Source organism: Erpetoichthys calabaricus, chromosome 4, assembly GCF_900747795.2.
Source record: "Erpetoichthys calabaricus chromosome 4, fErpCal1.3, whole genome shotgun sequence".
NCBI classification, from domain to species: Eukaryota; Metazoa; Chordata; class Cladistia; order Polypteriformes; family Polypteridae; genus Erpetoichthys; species Erpetoichthys calabaricus.
Genome location: NC_041397.2, coordinates 214,544,714 through 214,566,926, shown reverse-complemented (window position 1 = coordinate 214,566,926; position 22,213 = coordinate 214,544,714). Strand labels below are relative to the sequence as shown.

Genomic DNA, 22,213 nt, shown 5'->3' with positions numbered 1-22,213 from the left:
CTGCCTTGTTCCCTGTTCTGGCAGGAAAGATTTTAGCCCACCATTGACCCTAACTGGATTAAATAGTACTAAAAAATAATGGATGGAATTGACTTAGTATAAGCATAGCAAACAGCTAATGTTGTTGCCTGGTAATTATGCCTAATGCTTACGGAATATACACTCACCTGCCACTTTTTTATGTACACCTGTTCCAACTGCATCTTAACGCAAATACTTATTCAGCCAGTCACATGACAGCAAATCAATGCATTTAGGCATGTAGACATTGTCAAGACGACCTGCTGAAGTTCAAACTGAGCATTAGAATTAGGAAGAAAGGTGATTTAACTGACTTTGAACATGGCATGGTTGCTGGGATCAGATGGGCTGGTCTGAGTATTTCAGAAACTGCTGATCTACTGGGATTTTCACACACAATCATCTCTAGGGTTTACAGAGATGGTCCGAAAAAGGGAAAATAACCAGTGAGCGGCACTTGTCTAGGCGAAAAGTCCTTGTTGGTGCCAGAGAGCAGAGGAGTATGGCTAGACTGGTTTGAGCTGATAGAAAGGCAACAGTAACTCAAATAACCACTCATTACAACCAAGTTGAATGCACAACATGTCGAACCTTGAAGCAGATGGGCTACAGCAGCAGGAGACCACACCGGGTGCCACTCCTGTCAACTAAGAACAGGCAACTGAGGCTACAATTCACACAACAAAACTGGATAACAGAAGAGTGAAAAAGCGTTATCTGGTCTGATGAGTCTCGATTTCTGCTGTAACATTCTGATGGTAAGTTCAGAATTTGGTGTCAACAACATGAAAGTATGGATCCATCCTTTCTTGTTTCAACGGTTCAGGCTGGTGGTAGTGGTGTAATGGTCTAGGGAATATTTTCTTGGCACAATGTGGGCCCCATTGTTTAAATGCTACAGCCTACCCGATTATTATTGCTGACCATGTCCAACCCTTTATGACCGCAATGTACCCATCTGGTTACTTCCAGCAGGATAATGCGTCATGTCACAAAGCTCAAATCATCTCAAACTGGTTTCTGGAACATGTCAATGAGTTCACAGTACTCAAATGGCCTCCACAATCACCAGATCTCAATCCAACAGAGCACATTTCGGATGTGGTGGAGCTGGAGATTTGCATCATGAATCTGCAGCTGACAAATCTGCAGCAACTGCGTGATGCTATAATGTTAGTATGGACCAGAATCCCTGAGGAATGTTTACAACACCTTGTTGATTTCCAGCACCTTGTTGAATCTATGCCACGAAGAATTATGGCAGTTCTGAAAGCAAAAGGGGGTCCAACCCAGTACTAGCAAGGTATACTTAATAAAGTGGCCAGTGAGTGTAAGATAGCCAGCTTGATCTTACTTGTTCAAATCACTTTGTAAGCTAATTAAACTATCTACACTTCAATTGAAAAAAGATATAAGAAAAAGCTGAACCACACCTCAGAGTACTTTGGAATGTTCAATATTAGAAGATTATATATATGACTTATTTTGATGGCAATTTCTTTCCAAAACAGTGTTGGATTTGTAATGTGATAAAGTGGAAAGGTGCAGTTACTTGGTCTGTGTTCTTTTGAACAGGGCAGGACGCAGATTGGGCTAAGCGTTTTAAAGGTTGTTTTAAAGTGGTGATCACATTAGTTTACTCCTAAAACTGAGGTACCGGCTTTAACAGCTTTATTACAACTCTATTACAGATGTGGGAATTTTATAGAGTCTCTTATTTCTCTGAATCAAAGGCATCTTGCCATTGGGACTGGAAGGCAGTTGAGAAAAAATGATTAACTAACTGGGCGACTATTTGTTTTCTGGTGCCGCACTTAATCTGTGGGCGCAACAAAGCTTAGCAGTAGGGCAGGGACCTCAATAGACATGTTGATAGGGGCAGGTCAGCTCTGTTATTGCTTTTTTTTTTACAATATATATTTTTGTTACTGTTCTCCTTCCACTCCAGGTATTTGGTAATGTGTAGAAAATGACCTGGGAATTCACCTTGAATTTGTTCTGATGCTGGCCTTAGACATTTCAGCAGAAATTCCTTGTTTCTTATTTTAAAATAGTGTTTCAATGTTACCTTCTGGTAATACATCTACAAGCCATTATTATATTTAATTAAGCATTTATCATTTAGATAAAGTTCATTATGGAAACATGAAAAATAAGACTCAATGTATATATTTAACTAAGCATGCTTGCAAGAGCTTTTGTCTGTAGTAAGCAGAGTGAGAAAACAAGGGAGTGAGTAGCATTTAAAGCAGAAAAGTAACATTTCATTCTTGTTTACTCATGTTGAAATTTAGATGGATTAATGAAAAGCTTTGAGGCTGGTTAGACTGCATGTGCCCCATGTGTGCTGTGGCTGTGTGGTGGTGGTAGTAGCGGAGTATGGTACTCCAGTAATATGAACCAGTTTCTCTTTATTCCTTGATTTGTCACACCCAGTAGTTTAACCCCTGTTTTGCAACAGCAGCCATGGCTGAAGTTTCTTGAACTAATATACCAGCACTAAAACAAATTGGGGCACTGGGATGTCATCACCATTTTTAACAGATAATGAGATGAAAAATTATATAACCTCTCAGTCAAAAGAATCAGTTCTGTAAACATTTGATATGTTTTTGAATTGTTGCAAGAACTGTACAGACAGTGAAAATAATCTTTTAAAAAGGAAAAAGTACCAATCCCACGGAATCTCCAGATGAAGATTGACAGGTATAGACACAAAACTTTTCCAACCATTAAACACTAAACAGTTGCAAAAGTACAGTAACTTTGTTTAATCACCTAATTAAAGACACAGTGTAATATCACAGGTGTTGGGTCAAAGCAGTGAGTCAGTGTGGCCTTTGAGAAACTGAAACTGGAATCTGCTTCCTGCAAGGAAGAACCAACATACTTTTGATCATGTTCTAGGAAAAGCAAATTTACTCAGCAAATTAATGGGTTTAAGAACATAAGCTTGATTTTACATATTCATTGAATGCAAAATCTGTTCAAAACATTACATTCATTTACCGGTTGGTTTATCTATTTATTTTTTTTATTACCACTGTAATCTAGTTCTGAGTTGAAGGAAACAATATACATTGGCCCAAAGAAGTCAGATGTAGATCATAGATAGATCATACATAGATATTGTCATATCTGCAGTTATACTTGGCCAAATCTAGGGAATCTAATTAAGGGAATTTAAGCAGGTTCCAGGAAAATAAAAGTGAAATATGCGTAAACTTCACACAATAGACAATCCAGAGATAAAAAACTGGGAGAACTAGACTGTTGGAAGTATGCAAATGGAACAAACACATATATTAGAATTACTATTATTATTACATTTTTTTTTCAAGCTAAAACCTTTTTGTTTTGTACAAAGCAATGAATAGTGTGCTGACATGCAGTATTAACCATGGATAATCCAAAAGCTAAATACCATGGTATCTGATGTCTTCTATTTCATTTCATCCATCCATCTACTTCAGGGTTGCAGAGGGTTGAGATATATCCTAGCTTCTGGAATCAGCCCTACCTGGTGTGCAGGTTAATAAAAATGGCAGACTTATGCACATACCTGTATACTGACAATAGGCTAATTTAAAATAATCGATAAACTTAAAAGTTGTGTATTTTGGCTATGTGTAAACAACTGAAGTACCTGAATGAAAATTCATACACATACTGCAAGGATATGCAAGCTGCACACAGACAGTTCCAAGGCTGAGTTTCAAACCCAGGACATTATGGGCTGTGAGGCACTAACACCTAACCATGTCTTAATTTAAAATTCAATTAGGTCATTTGTTAGTTTAACAGAAAAAAACAAACCTGTCAAAAGTGTTTGTGATAGATTTACAATGACTTTCCTAAATCACAGAGGAAACAGAGTTCACTTTAGCAGAGCATAGATATAGTAACATATATACATTATACAATCTCTCATACAGTTTTGAAAAAAATATGCTTGGAAAAGAATATTTTTTTTTCTGTGAGACAATTTAAGGAGATGCATACAAGCTGCTGGAAAGGGCAATAATTCCATCCTGGCTTTTATTTCATACTCAACTGCCTACTGTAAGTGAGTACCAAAAATGATCTAATTTTTAAAACCTAGCAGGAGTCCAAGTATCATGTGAGCAGACATTATAGAGTATGACAACTCACACACATCCACCATTAATAAATTAAATATATAAGCTTTAAAACAAAGTGGACAGACAGAAAAGTCTACTTCACTGTATAAATGTTTCTTGTAGATTATAATTAAAATTTTTCAACATACACTACCATTCCTACCTGGCAGCCTTGTTTTCTTTTTTTGCCAGATGGCTCATGGAAGCAGACCGTGTGCAGCTCATTTTGTCATCAGTATTGGCTAATTTAGCTTTAATTTAATCCTGTAACTAATATTCTGCTAGGGTCTATTGTTTTGTTTGTGTTTTTCTATCATGAATTTAATTAGAAGTAGAGGATGTTTTTATTTAAATCAGAACACATTAAATTATATTTCCTTTTTCAAGTTGGTGAGCTAATCTGTGATATTTCTGTAAATCTATTCATCTGTTCATTTTCTTAACTTGCTTATTATAATTCGAGGTTACCTAGGGTTGAATCATATCCTGAAAGCATCAGGTGCAAGACAAGTACAAACTCTTTACTAAGCAACAGATGCACCTGAAAATGTTGTCTTGAATTTCTTGTCTTTCTGTAATTTATTCTTATTTCTGTTGTGCAAAATATTGAAACATTACAGCTGTTGAAGACAACAGTTTGTAATAATTTTAAGATTAAATTTTACTTGTAAAAAATGGAGAATAAAGAAGTTTCAGTTTTAGGGTTAAAAAGAAACTAAATAAAAATATTTTTTACACTAATCATGTGTGCAATTGACAGCGTCTTTGAAGAGATTTAATTATTTAATGAGATGCCCAATGGGAAAGTAGTTAACAGGAAAGGAAGAGTGGTAAAGGAGAGGTTAAGGATCCAGTGAGGCTCTAAAAGAAGAAGGATCCTGGGAAAACACTAGACAGCCTACAATTTAGCAAGTGGTAGGAATATCTGACCTTTCACAAAGGTGTGAAAGAAGCCTTAGAGGACTGTCGGGAAGTCAAAACGCCTCCTGGCTGACAGAGACAACAAATGGCGAGACTAGTTTGCCTTTATGTATGCAAGGACTGGAAGAAGACATTTGTGTCCTTCAAGCCTGTTAAATGAGAGCATATGGTCCCAGAGCAAAAAGTGTAATACTGTTTTACTCTTTAAAGTAAGAGACTCCATAGGTTTTCTGATATAATATTTAATGTCTACTAAATGTTCACAACATAAAGGAATTCTGGACTTCACAGAAAGTGATACAGCAATGGGTTTAATGCTTTCTCAAGGTAAAGAGCTCTTTGAGTCTTGAATGAGGAGGTGAACTGGGTCAAGGGATTACTGGTAAAAACAGTATCACGACCTATATGGGACTTAAAAATGCAATGGTAGCGGAACAAAAATAAGAAAAAGAGGAGAAAGATAGATGGATGGAAGGTGAATAAAGGGAGTGATCTGTGAAATTTGACATTTTAAATCTGCAGATCAGCAGCCGTGATACATAGGAATCCACATCTGTATAGCCAGGCCCAGAGAGGCAGCAGATTGTCTAATTTTACAGGCTATTTTGTACTTAAAAACATTTGTCATGTCATGTAATTTTCAAACCCATTTAATTCAGACTAGGGTCACTGGGGGTGCCGGAGCCTATCCCTCCTAGCATACCCTGGACAGAGTGTCAGTCCATCGCAGGGACAACACACACATACACTAGGGCCAATTTAGCTTTTCCCCCTCATGCTCTTCTTTTTTGCACTTATGTTGAGTTTGTTAATAAATAAACAATGTTTGTATTATTTTGGCTGCAATGTGAAAATGCTCCTTTTGGTTATGCTGCCTGTCTATCCATATCCTTAACCTGAATAATTCAATTTAGGGTTGTGGGGAGCAAGCTCCTATGCTACCAGCATTTGCAGAGAGGCAGGAAACTACAATGGATACCATTTAATATACATAATTTTGAATAATTCTTCTCAGAACAATGTAATAAGGTAAAATATGTGTTATAGTATAATGAATTTAAACTAAATATTCTTGTGCTAATTTTTTTTCGGCTTCCTGTCAGGTAGTCCATATACTGTAACTGTGCTTAAAAATGTTTTTCTTCTTTTGGTAATGCAACTTTCTATCAGATTTTTTTCAGGAACCACTTTAATTGGTGATTAGTGAGACCAGGATTGAAAAAATGCATTCAAACGGGCAATAGTGAAACATGATGTAGACAGGGTGTGATGTAAAATTATCAGGGGACTAAGACATTGCATAGTTTCCAAAAAGAAAACAGTCTTGTTTGTGAACATATTCAAAATCACTAAAAGCTGCTCTAAAAAGTCATATTCTTATAAAAATATATGCTATTAAAGTCAGCTCCCTTTCCGGAATAAAAAGACTAATTTTGGATGTGGAACACTGCCAGCTGCTGAATTTATGAGCATACAGGAAGTCCTACAAGTCCTGGGAACTGTGAGTTTCTGAGATATGTTTTAAAAAGCTAAACCACAAAGGATCTAATTTCTTGAAAGCATGAGATATCTTATGACACCAGCAAAAAAAAATTACGGAAGGACAGTGTGGAATACTTGGCCTTAAAATTACTTATCAGGCCATAACATAGCTGAAAAAGAAGCTGAGGTTAAGATACTAAACAATGGAATTAAATAATGGTGCCAGATTTTGCCTTAGAAATTTCAGTACTGCAGAATTGTGGATTTAATTGATGAAGCAAACAGAAGTTCACAAATTGTCCTTACAAGCCTAAGAATGATAAAACAGATCTACTGTGGAAAAAGAGCACAATTTTTTATGATAAATGACAGCAAGTTGCACAAGGAAAGGGAACCATTTGGGTTAAATAGAAAGTACAATCTTTAAACAACTAAATTTGCATAAGTCAAGTTGGGGAGCACGCATTGGTACAATGCATTGCCACACCCACTACACGATGAAACAACTCGGGATCCCGGTTGGCAACCCCCCCAGGCAGACACACGGTCCTGTCCCATCTTCCAGAAGTGACCCTCTATCTGTCACAGACAGGTGTTATGTGGGCGACCCCTTGGCCTGGTCCAGCCACTTGGGTCCTGCGGATCTTACGAGCTGAATCACCCTCGGGGAAACGCGCCACATGGCTTTAGTGCCGTAACTGATGCTCCATCACAATGCAGGTAATGTGCCTCATTCGGGACTCCATGAGCAACCACTCATTCAACACAAAGTCAAACCAACGGTACCCAAGGATTTTCCGGAGAGACACAGTACCAAACAAGTCCAGTCTTCATCTCAGGTCACTGGATAGCACCCATGTCTTGTAACCATATAGCAAGACAGGAAGCACCAGGACTCTAAAAACTTGGACCTTCGTCCTTTTGCATTGATATCTGGAGCGCCACACACCCTTTTCCAGCGACCTCATGACCCCCCATGTTCTCCCAATCCGTCTACTGACTTCATAGGAAGAGTCACCAGAGACATGAATGTCACTGCCAAGATAAGTAAACCTCTCAACAAGGTCGACACTCGCTCCGCAGACAGACACACTGCTGAAGGCTGTGCCTAAGAGGTCATTAAAGGCCTGGATCTTGGCTCTTATCCAGGACACTCGCAAGCCCAGAGACTCAGACTCCTCGCTCAGTCTCTCAAGCGACGCGGTCAGAGTCTCCATTGACTCTGCGAAGATCACAGCTTCGTCAGCAAAGTCAAGATCCGTGAATCTTTCTTCACCAACAGATGCCCCACAGTCACTGTACCCCACGACCTTACCCAACACCCAGTCCATACAAGCACTGAACAGAGTAGGAGCAAGAACACACCCCTGGGAAAAACTGGGAAAAACACAGAGGTTTTGCCTCCACTCTGCACAGCACTCACTGTACCAGTGTATAGGCCCGGCCATAATATCCAGCAACCTCAAGGGGATCCAGCGAACCCTTAGGATGTCCCACAGGGCAGCTCGATCAACTGAGTTGAACGCTTTACGAAAATTGACAAAGGCTGCAAAGAAACTCTGCCAATATTCACATTTGTGCTCCATGAGAACCCTCAGTGCCAGGATGCGGTCGATGGTAGACTTCTTAGGCGTAAAACCAGACTGTTCTGGTCGTTGGTAGGTGAGCAAGTGATCACAGATCCTATTGAGGATTCCCTTTCTTGATAGGGAATTTGCATAAAACAAAAAAATATGTATTTTGTCAGATTTTCAGTTTTCTATGTGGCACTGAAGAACAAAACTGAAGTTCCAGAGTTAACATTTTATATTGTTCACAGAACATGTACACACACTCACAATCTCCAACATAGTGGGCTAATTCCATTCATTCATTCATTCTCAGACCCACTTAATCCAAATTAAAGTTGTGCAAAATAGTAAAATACAATTACTTTTGTTAATTCTAAAAATATAACATGCACAATACAGAGTCATCCCATGTAGTATTTTATCTGACATCATAAAGGTGATGCTCCCTCAATCACTACAGTTTCTTAACCTAACTGGGTTAATCTCTGAATCAGGTGTCAGTCAGCCAGAAACAAACCAGCCATAACTTGCAATAGGAGTATTTGGCAAAGTCATTAATTTAATATTCTTTGTTTCAAATGGAGGATGAAGATGATGATGATGAGGAGGAGGAGGATGATAATTACTGCAAATACTGAAATATACAGGCATACAAAATAATTATATAACCAGAGTAAAGGAGCAGTATTTTGATCCAGAACTGGAAAAAGCAGGGGAAGGGTCATTTCTATTATGTATGTCTAGCCGTCCCCCACGGCTCTGCCCGCGTAGTAGTGAAACAGGACAGTGAGGAGGGCTCTGCCCAGCTCCCCACTCCTGACTTCACACTTCTCTCTCACCTCGGGCCTGCTGCCTCTGCCGCGGATTAGCACAAATATATCGCTCCTACCAGCGAACTATGATTCTTGGCGTGATGAGAGAAGTCGCAAAATCAACTAGAATGTTCAAGCAAATTATAGAAAATAACCCAATCTAAATCCATTAAGTAGTTCTCTTATGAAAAGTGGCCATATATACCGACAGACATTGGATTTTACAGTATATATATAGAGACAGTGCAAACAACTACAGTGTGTGTCATGGCATGGGAACAGAGAGGGTGCCCTGTGGCATTTCTAGTCTACCATTATGCAGCTGCTACTGCACTAACTCAATAGTCCGCACAGGGTGTGCAGCTAACTATAAATGATATCACATATACATTCCACGGAGGTGGTAGCCTTGTGTGACTAATTATTATTTTGCTGAAAAACTGCATTAGCCAGACTTAATACAAAATCATAAGTTGGATTTCTGCTGGTAGTTTAATTAAAAAGTTAAATTGCCTATAACTAAACAGCATTTCATATCATAACACATTCTGTTCATCATTGTCTGGGTCATCTACATGTGTCAGTTTCAATGGGAATCATCACTGAAGATGGCACAGTGCCACTTCATGACAGCATAGCAGTATGACAGTCAGTGTGGTGTAGTGGTTAAGGCTTTGTACTTCAAACTCTGAGGTTGTGGGTTCAAATCCCGCAACTGGCACTATGCGACCATGAGCAAGTCACTTAACCTGCCTGTGCTCCAATTGGAAAATGAAAAAGAAATGTAACCAATTGTATCATAAATGTTGTAAGGCACCTTGTATAAAAGCATCAGCCAAATAAATAATATCCATCTAGACATTGTCACTGCTCTATGGCAATCAAAGGAACCATAAATGGTGTCCCACCTCTGTAAAGTTACGTGACAGTAAACAGCTGGGCTTCTCAGCTCTGCATGTCACAGAAAAAAGAGGTACTGTCATAGCAGATCCTTTCCAACAGATATGAGACCATTTCTGCAGTCAACATAGCAATCATTTCCTAACGTCACATGTGTATAGCTAATATGTAATGCAGTCACTTTGGGCCACCTGATGGATATATCCTGTAAGTTAGGTGTGCTGTAATGGCAATACAAGTGTCTGCTTATATGATCTAAGTTATAAGTTCTATGATTACACAAGTTTACAGAGTTCTAATACATATACTTTAAATAAAGTAAAAAACTTGCAAAATTACTTATTTTCCACACCTTGCTATGTTAACCAGCTTTGCCAGATCAATAAAAAGTCTGCTTTTTAGTATAATTATGTTATTGACACAGAGTGTATTTTCTGAAATGCAGAAAGTTTTAAATATTGTCCAAGCATAGATGACTTCTGGTTCAGTATATAAAGTGACTCCTTCAGCATTTTAAAGTATTGCTTTATGTTGTGCCACTTTTAACTTTTTTTAATCACTTTACATTTATATTTTCTTCCAAAGAGTTATTATCATTTAAATTATAAAATTATATTGAATATTTAGTCTGTGACAGATTTTGCTTTTACTGCATCTCTTCCTTTATACAACATATTCTAAAATGTCTTTCTTTTAACTCTGTACATAGTATTCTATGTTTTTTTTGCCTTTATAATACTCTTATTTCATTTTGAGAGAAAGCCTATTATGATTTATAATTTACTAGTATTTCTGTATTTTTGTTTTTATTTCCTTTTTGTATATTACTTTCCTCTCAAGTACTTTTCAGAATGCTGTGCATTATATTTAAACGGTTGCTTTGTATTAAGCAAAATGTAGGGTGAAATTTCATACAAAATTTATTATTTCAAATTAACATTGACTGGTTATTTAATAACGTAATTAGAACGAAAGGCACAATATTTTACACATGGTATGTAGAAGATATTTCAATTTAAAATAATACTTTTAAGCAATCTAAACCCCTTGGTTAAAATTCTTAACATATACAGTAATCCAAAGAACTTTTTTTCATGTTAAACATATTAATCAATCTTTAAAATCACAACTAAATTTAGGGTCTGTCAATAAAATTTATCTGGTGGCTAATTCATAGGTTTTTTACTATTAAACCTTCACCTTAATTAAGAAATGATTGTAAATCAGATCAATACAAATGCTGTAAATCATGTCTCAATCTAATGACACACAACTCCAAGAACTTGGGTTCATTTGCTGACTTGATCATTGTTGATATGGAGTTTGCATGTCTTCCTCATGTTCACTTGCATTTACCTCCCACATTCCAAACACAGATATTGTAAGTTAATTCTGAATGCCAAAGTTGTTCACATTGTGTATGTGTAAGCATGAATGTGTGTGTCAGCCAGAATAGACTGCTGTACTTCTGTTGGGTTGTCTAATGCCTTGTGTCTGATTCAATTAAAAGACATTTTGAATCCCTAAAAGAGAGAAATCAGACTCAGAAAAATGTATATAAAGTATATGCAAAAAGTAGGGATGCAAAATATGCAAAAGTTAATATTTTAACACATCTGAAAGTGGAAATGTGATCTAAAAACAAACACAAATTACTTTGCATATATTTGTTTCAACAAATTAAGCAAAAATGCAGTTTCCTTGCAGTGATGTAAAGTAAATGAAGGCCCAAACTTCAACACCCAGTTTTTCCAATTGTTCAGAAATAACATCATGTACATGTTATTTCTGTCTCCCAGTTATTTACTGTACATTGATTAAGATAGAATATTTTCATGTTTTCATATGGAATTTCTTCAGCTGTATGATTTTTCAAGAATTTCCTTGCATGTGTCATCTGCTACAAATCTCCCTTCGGCATTTCAAGAGGATAGACATTTGGACATGGAGTCTGATATTAGAAAAAATCTCTTTGTTTCTTTCTTTAGTCTCTATTCTGTTGCTGAACTGATTTGGCTGTTTTATACCATCACCTCTTAGAAGATTCATAACGTAATATACTCTGTATTAATTGTACTATGCTCAAGAATACTTTCTGGTGTTAATAACTGACTTACTGATAGCAGACTGCCCAGCCCTGAAGCACCAATGTAGTATCACATCATTACACTCTCCAGTACAACAGCAGTCTTGAGTTAGTGCCATTCATAGTGGTTATAGTTGTTTTGCACCAGGATGATCTTTAGCAAAGGTCACTTGCACAATTAAATTTTTTTGTAAGAAAAGATTTTCCACTTCTTACTTTCCCAAGAAGGGACACATACTTTTCAACAGCAGACTCGTGCTCCTTCTCATTGACTGTGGAAGAAACACATTTGAATTTTCTAAAGCTAATGGGGTCCTATTCTATCTGAGTGTCTTTTGCTTAGCTGGATTTAGTAGAGTAGACCACTTTTGTTTTCCATTATGCGATACAGTTAATTTCAAATTCATCAGAAATTCCTTTGTAACTCCTTACAGACACATGGGAATCAACACTTTCTGTTCTACAGACCTCTAGAGGTTCTGTTGATAATTTGTCAAAGCTTTTTTTCACAACAAATATGCTGCAGTCACCAAATTCTTTCCTGGAAATTTGCTGTGCAGCTAGTCTACATGAATACTCTTTTCCCAATGCACCATGATGATTTGCAAGCATGACATCACAGCACAGTATTACAGAAATATGCCTTTTTTGTTTAAATTGTACACTGAGTTTTCCAGAAGTAAGTATCTATATATATAATTCACTAAGCCGCCGACAAGTAGACACCCATGGAAAGCACGCAAGACAGCCACGCCCACCAACTCTAAGACCATTGGATACGACGACAACTCGCAGAGCCACGCCCACCAACTCGGACGCGACGCCTCAGAAAACACGGCGTCATTTATATTTGTCTGTGCTACAGTCCACATGCACCTCTGAGCCACGTTAACTTTTCAGTTACGACATATGACCGTGTGCACCATCGCAAACTGTTTAACAGGCTACATACAGCAATTCGCTTCCGCAACAAACATGCGTCTTCTTAGATGGTCCTGCAGGAACACGGAAAATGTTTCCCCGCCCACCAACACTCCTTATTCCCCAGCCCGTGTCCACTCTCGCTCTCTAAGCATTCACACTGCCTGCTCATGTGCCCGGACGCAACAACTCACCGACCAACCCGTAAGTCGCTTTCGTCTGTGCTAGGAGTCCACATGCACCTCTGAGCCACGTTGACTTTTCATTATTCTTTTCGGTTACGACACCCGACCGCGTCCACCATCGAAAACCATGGGAAAGGAACAACGAAGCCCCACCCAGAAACTCTACCCCTCCTCCCACGTGATAGGGAACGCACCTCAGAGCACTGCCCGCCAACTCGAACAGCTCATCAAACACATACTCACTCGCTTTGGTCTGTGCTGCGGTCCAAATCCAGCTGTGAGCCACGTTGACTGTTCATTTGCCCTCCATGGCTACCGCTTCAAATGTATTTCATGGAAACAACACTTCTTTCAATGTTATAGAAATTCCTGCAACCACATGGCTTCAACCTGCACAAATTACACCTACCCCCAACTGACATTCCTCCACTGTGTCATTCATCTCCCACCTTCGATGCTCAGGCTGAACACTCACACGCTATAGAACACTACGACAAACTCAACACAGAACAGAAACACGCTGTTGATACTATTTTACACGCTGCATATAGCAATTCCTATCCCTGATGCTTCTTCTTAGATGGTCCTGCAGGAACAGGGAAAACCTTTGTGTACAAAACCCTGATTCATACCATCAGAGCTAGGGGAGACATTCCTGCAACCGTAGCATCTACAGGAATAGCTGCAACATTATTACCGAGTGGATGAACTGCCCATTCTGTTTTTAAAATACCGTTGAAGCTGAATACTACTTCCACATGTAACATCAAACCTTCCTCACCGCATGCTCAACATCTTCTACAATCCAAAGTTATTATACGGGACGAGGCACCAATGACACACGCATACGCATTCCAGGCAGTTGACAGGTTATTACGTGACCTCACGGGTCACACGCAGCCTTTTGGAGGCAAAACAATACTATTGGGTGGAGATTCCCGACAAATTCTCCCCGTCATTATGCGTGGCTCCCACGCACTTACTGTCGCCAGTTGCATTAACAAGCACCCTTTGTGACGTCACATGCATGTTCTTACACTGACAACAAATATGAGAGCTCTTCCTGAACAAGAACATTTCGCACAATGGCTCCTAGATGTTGGAGACGGGATAAATGGAACACCTGTGACATTGTCTTCACATTGTTTTCCTTTAATTTCTGATCCCATTCAACAACTGTATGGCGACATCGACTTCTCAACTGTCACTCTGGAACAACTCAGCACGCAAGCTATATTAAGCGTCACCAACGAAGACTCGCTATACCTTAATGAACAAGTGCTAAAACTTATCCCTAACAACAAGGTGACTTTCACGAGCGTGGACTCCATCGTCACAGATGATCCTGCAGATCAACTTTCATTCCCCGAGGAATTTCTTAATAGTCTTACTCCTACTGGCATGCCTCCACATAAACTCAAAATTAAAATTGGATCCGTCATCATGCTTCTCAGAAACCTCCTGCCTGCAAAAGGTCTTTGTAATGGCACTAGACTGTCTGTTACCACCATTCACCGCAATGTACTGGAGTGTAAAACTATCACAGCTGCTACCTCACAAACTCTCCTTATTCCCTGGATATGCCTGACCCCATCAGATTCAAATTTGCCTTTTACTTTTACCCGAAGACAATTTCCTGTTCGATTGGCATTTGCGATGACAATTAATAAGGCACAGGGACAAACTTTCAAAAAGATATGCCTGTATCTGCCAAAACCAGAGTTGCTCTCTCCAGAGTTCCATCTTTTCATTCTCTTTCTGTTGTATCCTCAAACCCCCCCCCTTTTAGACAACTGTGTCTTTCCAGAAGTGTTCCGCCATCAATAAATAATTATGCGGCGTTTGTTATGCCGCGGGTTCGCTATTGTGTTGTATTTTGCTCTCTCCAGAGTTCCATCTTTTCATTCACTTACTGTTGTATCCTCAGACCAACCCCTTTTAGACAACGGTGTCTTTCCACAAGTGTTTAGCATTCAATAAAAATAATTATGCGTGAGATTGAGCATTAACAGGTCTGTGATGCCCTTGGATGTCCCGTACTGCACGTGCGCTACACTGAATGGATCAACATGTGTCTACCCAGCGCAGAGAGGCGTGGGTAAGCCGTGGAATGCCATTCATGCTGGAAACCGGGGCTTGCATTTGTTCCCCACGAACGAGGAATTCCCAGTAAGTGCGGGTCATACAATCGCACTGATTACATCCCTGCCCTTTGTACATTCCCCCCGCTACTACCATGGTTGGGTGACACAAAACACGGCATCAATCCAGCTGTAAGCCGTGTTGACTGTTCATTTGCCTTCCATGGCCACCGCTTCAAATGTATTTCATGGAAACAACACTTCTTTCAATGCTATACAGATTCCTGCATCAGGTAACTGCACGCGTGCTACACTGAATGGATCAACGTGTGTCTACCCGGCGCAGAGAGGCATGGGTAAGCCGTTGAACCCCATTCGTGCTGGAAACCGGGGCTTGCAATTGTTCCCCACGAACGAGGAATTCCCAGTAAGTGCGGGTCATACGCTCGCACTGATTACGTCCCTGCCCTTTGTACACACTCCCCCCCCTCGCTACTACCATGGTTGGGTGACTTGGTGGATTATATATAGAAAAGCAGCCAGAACCGCAAAGAACAATGAAAAGTCTATGTGGTTTACAGGTGCATGTGGACTGTGCAAACGTGCATTGTTACAATGTTACTTTTCTTGGTCGTTTATTAAATTACGGATTTTTCAAATGTTAATTTTTTCCCTGTGCTTAAAAATCATTAAAAAAGCGGCCTGGTTATGTGGCGTATGGTACGCCGCGGGTTGGCTAGTTAATTATACTTTAGCAAAACATATTTGCATGTTGTAAGTTTTTAGCATATCAATGGATAACAGACACGTGGATTGTGTGATACAAGTTACAGGAAATGTGTTTTCTTTTCTCCATGGACGTTTTTCACATTGTTTGCATTGTCCAGCATTGGTCACTATTGGGTCCCATTCTGTTTGAATCTTTGTTACGTGCTTTTCCCATGAAAACATTGTATTAAATTTTTCTCAGCCACCACTAAAGACTACATGGGATGAGTAACATTTAAAAAAAATACATTTTTGGAAGGAGTATTCCTTTAACAATATTAAAATTAGCTAGATGTTTCATTAGTGTTATTCTCACATTTAAAGTTACAATACGTTTCAAAGGATGTATGTGCCTTGCTTTGTAATAGCTCTTTATGATCAATTCTGCCATTTCATGTGCAAGGGAACTACAAACTAGAAAACATCCAGCTAGAGATGACGGAAAACAGTTAAACAAAACCAGAAAACATTTAGGAGTTACAATTAACATTTGTATACAAATTATTGCAAAATTAGTTGTATAGCAAAGATTAAACATTAACACAATGGTATCATCTGCCCTGTTATGGTTGTCCATCCATGAACTAATTCTACTGGTTCAAAGAAAAAAGAGTATCTTGTCAAAGACAATCAATGCGTAAGAATTAGAGAAATGGCAGTGGAAGGTAAAAAGGGCACCAGATATTTATGCACAGCTGGAACACAGTTCTTACCTCAAGGTGATCTTCAAATTTCTAGACTGGAGATTTACTACACAAGTAAACAAAACTAATTTGACTTAATTGAACTCTTGTAACTTTCAATTTGTATCTTTATTGTATAATGAAGTGAATATGCTGTTTACTTTCGGTTTGACAGTTTTACAGTATATGTTTACTTTTTTCTGTTTGCTCCAATTAGTCTCCTGTTGAATTTAGCCTTTATGTCTATCTATCTATCTATCTATCTATCTATCTATCTATCTATCTATCTATCTATCTATCTATCTATCTATCTATCTATCTATCTATCTATCTATCTATCTATCTATCTATCTATCTAGAACACTTTGTGAATGGAGTGGTTACACCTTTCAACACTGACTGCTTTTAACATAAGTTTTGTAATTTTGTTAACTCCTTTTTGACTTTGGTTGTTTTCAAATTAGTTCTATAAAATAAAGATAGACTAATTACAAAAACTGTGCTATTTTTTCTATTTTGACCAACAACTGCTCAATTTCAAATCTTTTTTATCTGCCCATTGTACTCTTGTCAGCTTTGCAACACACATTGTGATGATGTGTAAATTAATAAGTATGATATTGTGATGGGAGACAATTGCATCGTAATTACCATATAAAAAGCATATTATTGCAACAAGTGTTTTATTAGATAACTGCAAGACCAACATCACTGAAATAAAATGACATAGCTTCTTCTGAATTAATATCTCCTGAAATGCAGTATACAGGAGAGCAAATTGTATTTTTTTGGTATATTTAAAACCTCTTACTAGGATCTCTAATTGTAACACATAAGAGTGCAATGCACTGTAAGTCATTTGGCAAAAATGATACATATATATGTAAAGAAAATCTATTCACACATTGTTATTGTTTTACCAAATAATTAAATGGAAAAAATTGATTGCATAGTATGAGATTTTATCCTATAGCATCAGCTATCAAGCAGAACTTCTCCAACTCTAGGAAAGCAACATACACAGCCATATTCATTCACACTAGGCCCATGTTGATTTGACAATCACCACAACTAGATATCTTTCAAATGTGGCTGAAGAAGTAGAATCTACAAAGAAAACTCATACAAACACAGGAGAACATGCATACTCTTAAGAGCTGACAGCACATCTGAGAATCAAACAAAGTTCCAAGAGATGTCAGGTGCTGTACCACAATATTAAGATACAAAAGTGCATAAAAAGCAAGTCTACAGCCACTAAATCATTTTCACTTGATTCAAAAATAAATGCAAAAAAAGTTTCAAGCCTGTCCTTCACAAGTTATACAATGACAAATGAAACAGATTGCAGAGTCAAGTGTTGTCACAAGGGAATGGAACTTCATTAGCAGTTTCACCTGTACACAATGTTTTGTCTAGATGTACATTTGCATGTGTATAGTTTCCTAATTAAAATCTGAATAAAAGCAAAGACAGAAGAAGTCATGCACATTGCTATTTAAAGTTATTTGAGAATACATTAGTGCTTGTTACTTATTTGATGCAGGAAGAACAGCAGGGCTAAGGAAATTACAAATTACAAATGAACTGATTAAACCATTTCAAGGGGTATCAACACAAAACTTTTTAAAAAATGTTATGTTGCATTATCTTGTGTGATAAAAATAAAATGAAATAAACAATCAACAAAGCTGAAACTTAAAAGTGCCGTATTAATGTAGTACCTCCCGGACATATCTGAGGCTAATTTTTTATTATTTTATTTAAGTTTAATTCCTTATGGTTACAGTTCTGGGTAGAGTTTTACCCAGAAGACAGAACGCTTGCATAGCATGGATTTAATTCCCCACTATCATGACTGCTGTTTGTAAATGATTATTTGAAGGCATGCTATTTATTTCTAAACCTTACTTTTCAATTACATTGCAAATGTTCTGTACCATATCAATATGCCATAGCCACCATCACTTCACTATAGTCAACAACGGGTTTTAAATACATCACCATATGGCAATAAAAATTAAGAAGGATATTATTGTTGAAGAATTAGTATATATAAGATTATTTGCTCCAAAATATCTTTATACATATAAACATAAATTTTTTGGTCTAAGGCTTCTCCCAGCTTAACTCCAGCATGGGTATCAACATTTTTGAAATATACTTGTTATCTAAAAGGTGATTCAAGTATTTGTGTAATAATGATAATTACTTAATATAATCATACTGTGAAACTATGGTAGTAGGGGGTTGTACCATGTTAGCCATTATGGATACAATGAGAAATCAAGCAAAAATGACACCTTTATTTGCTAACTAAAAAGATTACAATATGCAAGTTTTTGAGGCAACTCAGGCCCCTTCTTCAGGCAACTTAAGAAGGGCCCAGTGCTTCCTGGAAACCGTGCATGTTGTCATGTTTTTATGAGCTGCCTTGAAAGCTTACATATAGTAATCTTGTTAGTTAACCAATAAAAGGTGTCATTTTGCTTTACTTTTTATACTATGAAACTAAAATAAAAAATGCCATTTTTAAAAAAGTGTGGACTAAAACTTTACTTAGAATTGTATTAAAAATTTCAAATACGTGAAATTGCCATCCAGACCTCCTTATATTTGTTATTCATATATGTGTATTTAGAATTAACACATACCTTTTGAGTCACATCAAAGTATACTAACTTATTTAAACTGGTTTAGTATTGAACGGGTAGTACTCCATCCAGGTATTTTTTGTCAGTAGGGTTGTCAGGCTACATGAGCCCAGAATGCATTGAGTTGATAATTGCATGTGGGTGAATTGGTTATGCATGCACAATTTTGCAAATGCAGTTATCTCATTTTGCAAATATTCCGAAACTTGTCTTATTCCAAATGTATCTTAAAAGTGGAAGATGGCCCTTTGAGTTTTATCTTCTCAACGGTCCCTGCCTACTGCACATGGGGCTTTGCATTACAAGACTGCATTGAACTACACTACACAAGACAAATGTGCTGCAGTGGGTGCGCACGTCACGTGGTTGGTGGCGAGGCGTGCTGACGTAATCCCGAAGATATTTAATAGGCTGTAAAGGCGGGGCCTGTGACGTGATTTCACTGTCAAACATAAACTAGCACAAGAAAGCTAGCTTTAATTCAGCAGTTCTGGGGCAGTTTAGAAACTAAGGACGAGTAGAAGGAAACAATGAGTAACAAAGAATTATGTGAAACTACAGTTTCTTTTGACAGGAACAAACATATTTCTACACCGTAAGTGTTCAATATGCACACCCGTTACTGTAATTTTCACTACACAGCCCCACGCGGGTAACAGTAACACGGGCTGCCTAAGTCTACAGACGTTTTCTTTAGTTTATCCGTTTAGGTCTGGTTAGATTCATTCTACGTTTTTTTAACTGTTAAAGGTATTAACAGTATACCCACTAAAATCACAGGAAAATAACCGAGCAACATCGGTGAATTCTTGAGTTCACCATACCAATGCTCCAGCACAATGCTGTCCTGCCCCCACATGATGAAAGCACTTTTCACTTCACCTAAATAACATTGACAATATGAACATATATGAATGTTCTGTGATTGCTTCATTAGTTTACAGTCTTTCTTTATTTTCCAGAAATTAACGAATGGCGTTCTAAAATGAATCGCACTTAAAAAGAGGGGCAGAAATTGTTCGATTAAATTACATTCAGTGATACATAGTTAAATGATACGGGGAAACGAATGCATTATGAACACATGCAAACAATGAAATGCTAACATCGAATACTATAAACATGAATGTGTATACTTTTATATACTTTATATGGTTTACATACTGTACGAAAACAAGTAGAAACACACAGAAAAGTTTATTTCTACCTAAATGAACAGTATATGCAGCCAATTTAAATAATTCAGTAACTCGTAGAATGTATAACCCTTAATATGGTTAAATTATACTATATTGAAAAAACATGGTTAAATCGGGTAAATGCTTAAAACGAACAGGCAGAAGTGTTGCCTTAAACTTTTACGGGAAAATTTATAAGCAGTCTTTTCATAGGTGTACTGCTGGACAAATATTTTACAAGCAGTTTAAACACTATTATATTTAAATATTATATTTAAACTACATGTAAACCGTATTATGTTTATTTATAACAACATTCTACACGATTAACTTCAGGACACCTCTGTCTTAGTATTGTAGCTGCAGCCAATGGGAGAGCGCTGCTGATCTCAGTCATTCAAAACTGTGTTCACCTTAAGATCCAGTAACCTACACAGATTGCATTCCGGCGTTTCACTTACTTTTTAACGCGCTGATGAGCATATTTCCATCTTTGATAAGTTCTTTAATAAATTTGTTAGTTCGTTCCAACTCAATTTCGTGACATTTCAGACGATCCCTAAAGTCAGGACTGTCCAGAAAAGAATCGCTGAACTCCAGTGTTGGCAGACCCATTGTACATATGGGAAAGCAAACTTTAGCGGGTGACGAAAAAAAAAGTCTGAAATCCCGATTTCCCGAGAAGCGGCTCCTTGAGCTGTCCCAGAGAAGCACGGAGTTGTTTGAAACTTGCGATTTCTTCTTTTTAAAAAAAGTGTAACGTTTATTGTCCCGCTGCGGTGACTTACATTGTAGCCGCTTTCAAGTTTTTCCCCCTTCTCAGGCACTTCCGGCACTTTCTGTTGGTACTTTTTCTCAGTCAGTTTCTACGTGATCAACTTTGGAGAGCCATTCTTAACCAGTCCTTAAGTGACTGACTGACTCCTGGCGGCTTCTCACATGTGATTGCATTTAAAAGAGCTCTTCCCTGAAGGCATTTAATAAAACGGACAATTTAAGGAAAAGGCGAGAAACAGCCCCTTTTTAAATTCTTCATTTAGATACTGTTTTTTCTTGTAAGTGCGAACGGCTATTGCATGTTTTAATAACTTTTTTTTGGAGCTGGAATATACAGTTACTTTGTACATATGAAGCTGTAAAGTCATTTTTTTCTTTTTTATTAAACGTACTTTAATTTTAAAGGATTATACATTATCATTCTTTCACAAATTACACACATAGGCTACAACGCTTGCCTTAAGTAATGGGCCATGTGGGTACAGCATCTAACGCAATTTTAGACCAGCAGAGATAGGTAATATAGTTGTGACTAGAGTCATTTGACGCTGCATACTTTTAGCTCTCTAAAAATGTTAGAAATAAAATATAGTCAAAATATTTTTCCAAACTGCTAAAAATGGTTTTCGATATGCGGTTATTAAATAGTGAATGTTTGTGTATGACAAGATCTCTCCATAGTGGCTGAGATGTGATTACAGCTGTATCATATGTCACTGCGTAAATTGCTTTATTTCTTTATTTATGCCTTGTGGCTGCTTTCCTATCTTTCAGAGGCATCCCTAAGGCAGCTAGCAACCTGCCTGGATTATTCTGTCCCTTATTTAATGCACACAGCTGTTTTGCTTCGTTTTTTCTTTATACTAGTTTCTTACATTTTGCTGGTTTCAGTTTGAAACGCTTGTCCTGTGCTATAGCTACCTACATGGCTCTGCTTCTCACTATCACCATGCTCTTGACTTGTATATTTTCCTTTTCAAACCCTTAGTTCTGTCACAGCCCACCTAACTAATGTGCCACTACTCTCTAGAAGAGCAGAAAAGGATCACTCT

General features: G+C 37.8%; 1 protein-coding gene across 1 annotated transcript in view; it reads right to left on the bottom strand.

Moving 5' to 3' along the window:
* The window catches only part of arhgap42a (Rho GTPase activating protein 42a), a 425,370-nt gene extending 404,070 nt beyond the window's left edge, over window positions 1–21,300 (bottom strand). Inside the window, exon 1 of the mRNA XM_028800283.2 lies at window positions 20,846–21,300. Coding sequence (XP_028656116.1) covers window positions 20,846–20,999 — 154 coding nt within the window. The 5' untranslated portion in view covers window positions 21,000–21,300. The remainder of the gene's footprint in view (window positions 1–20,845) is intronic.
* Window positions 21,301–22,213: the final 913 nt, after the last annotated feature.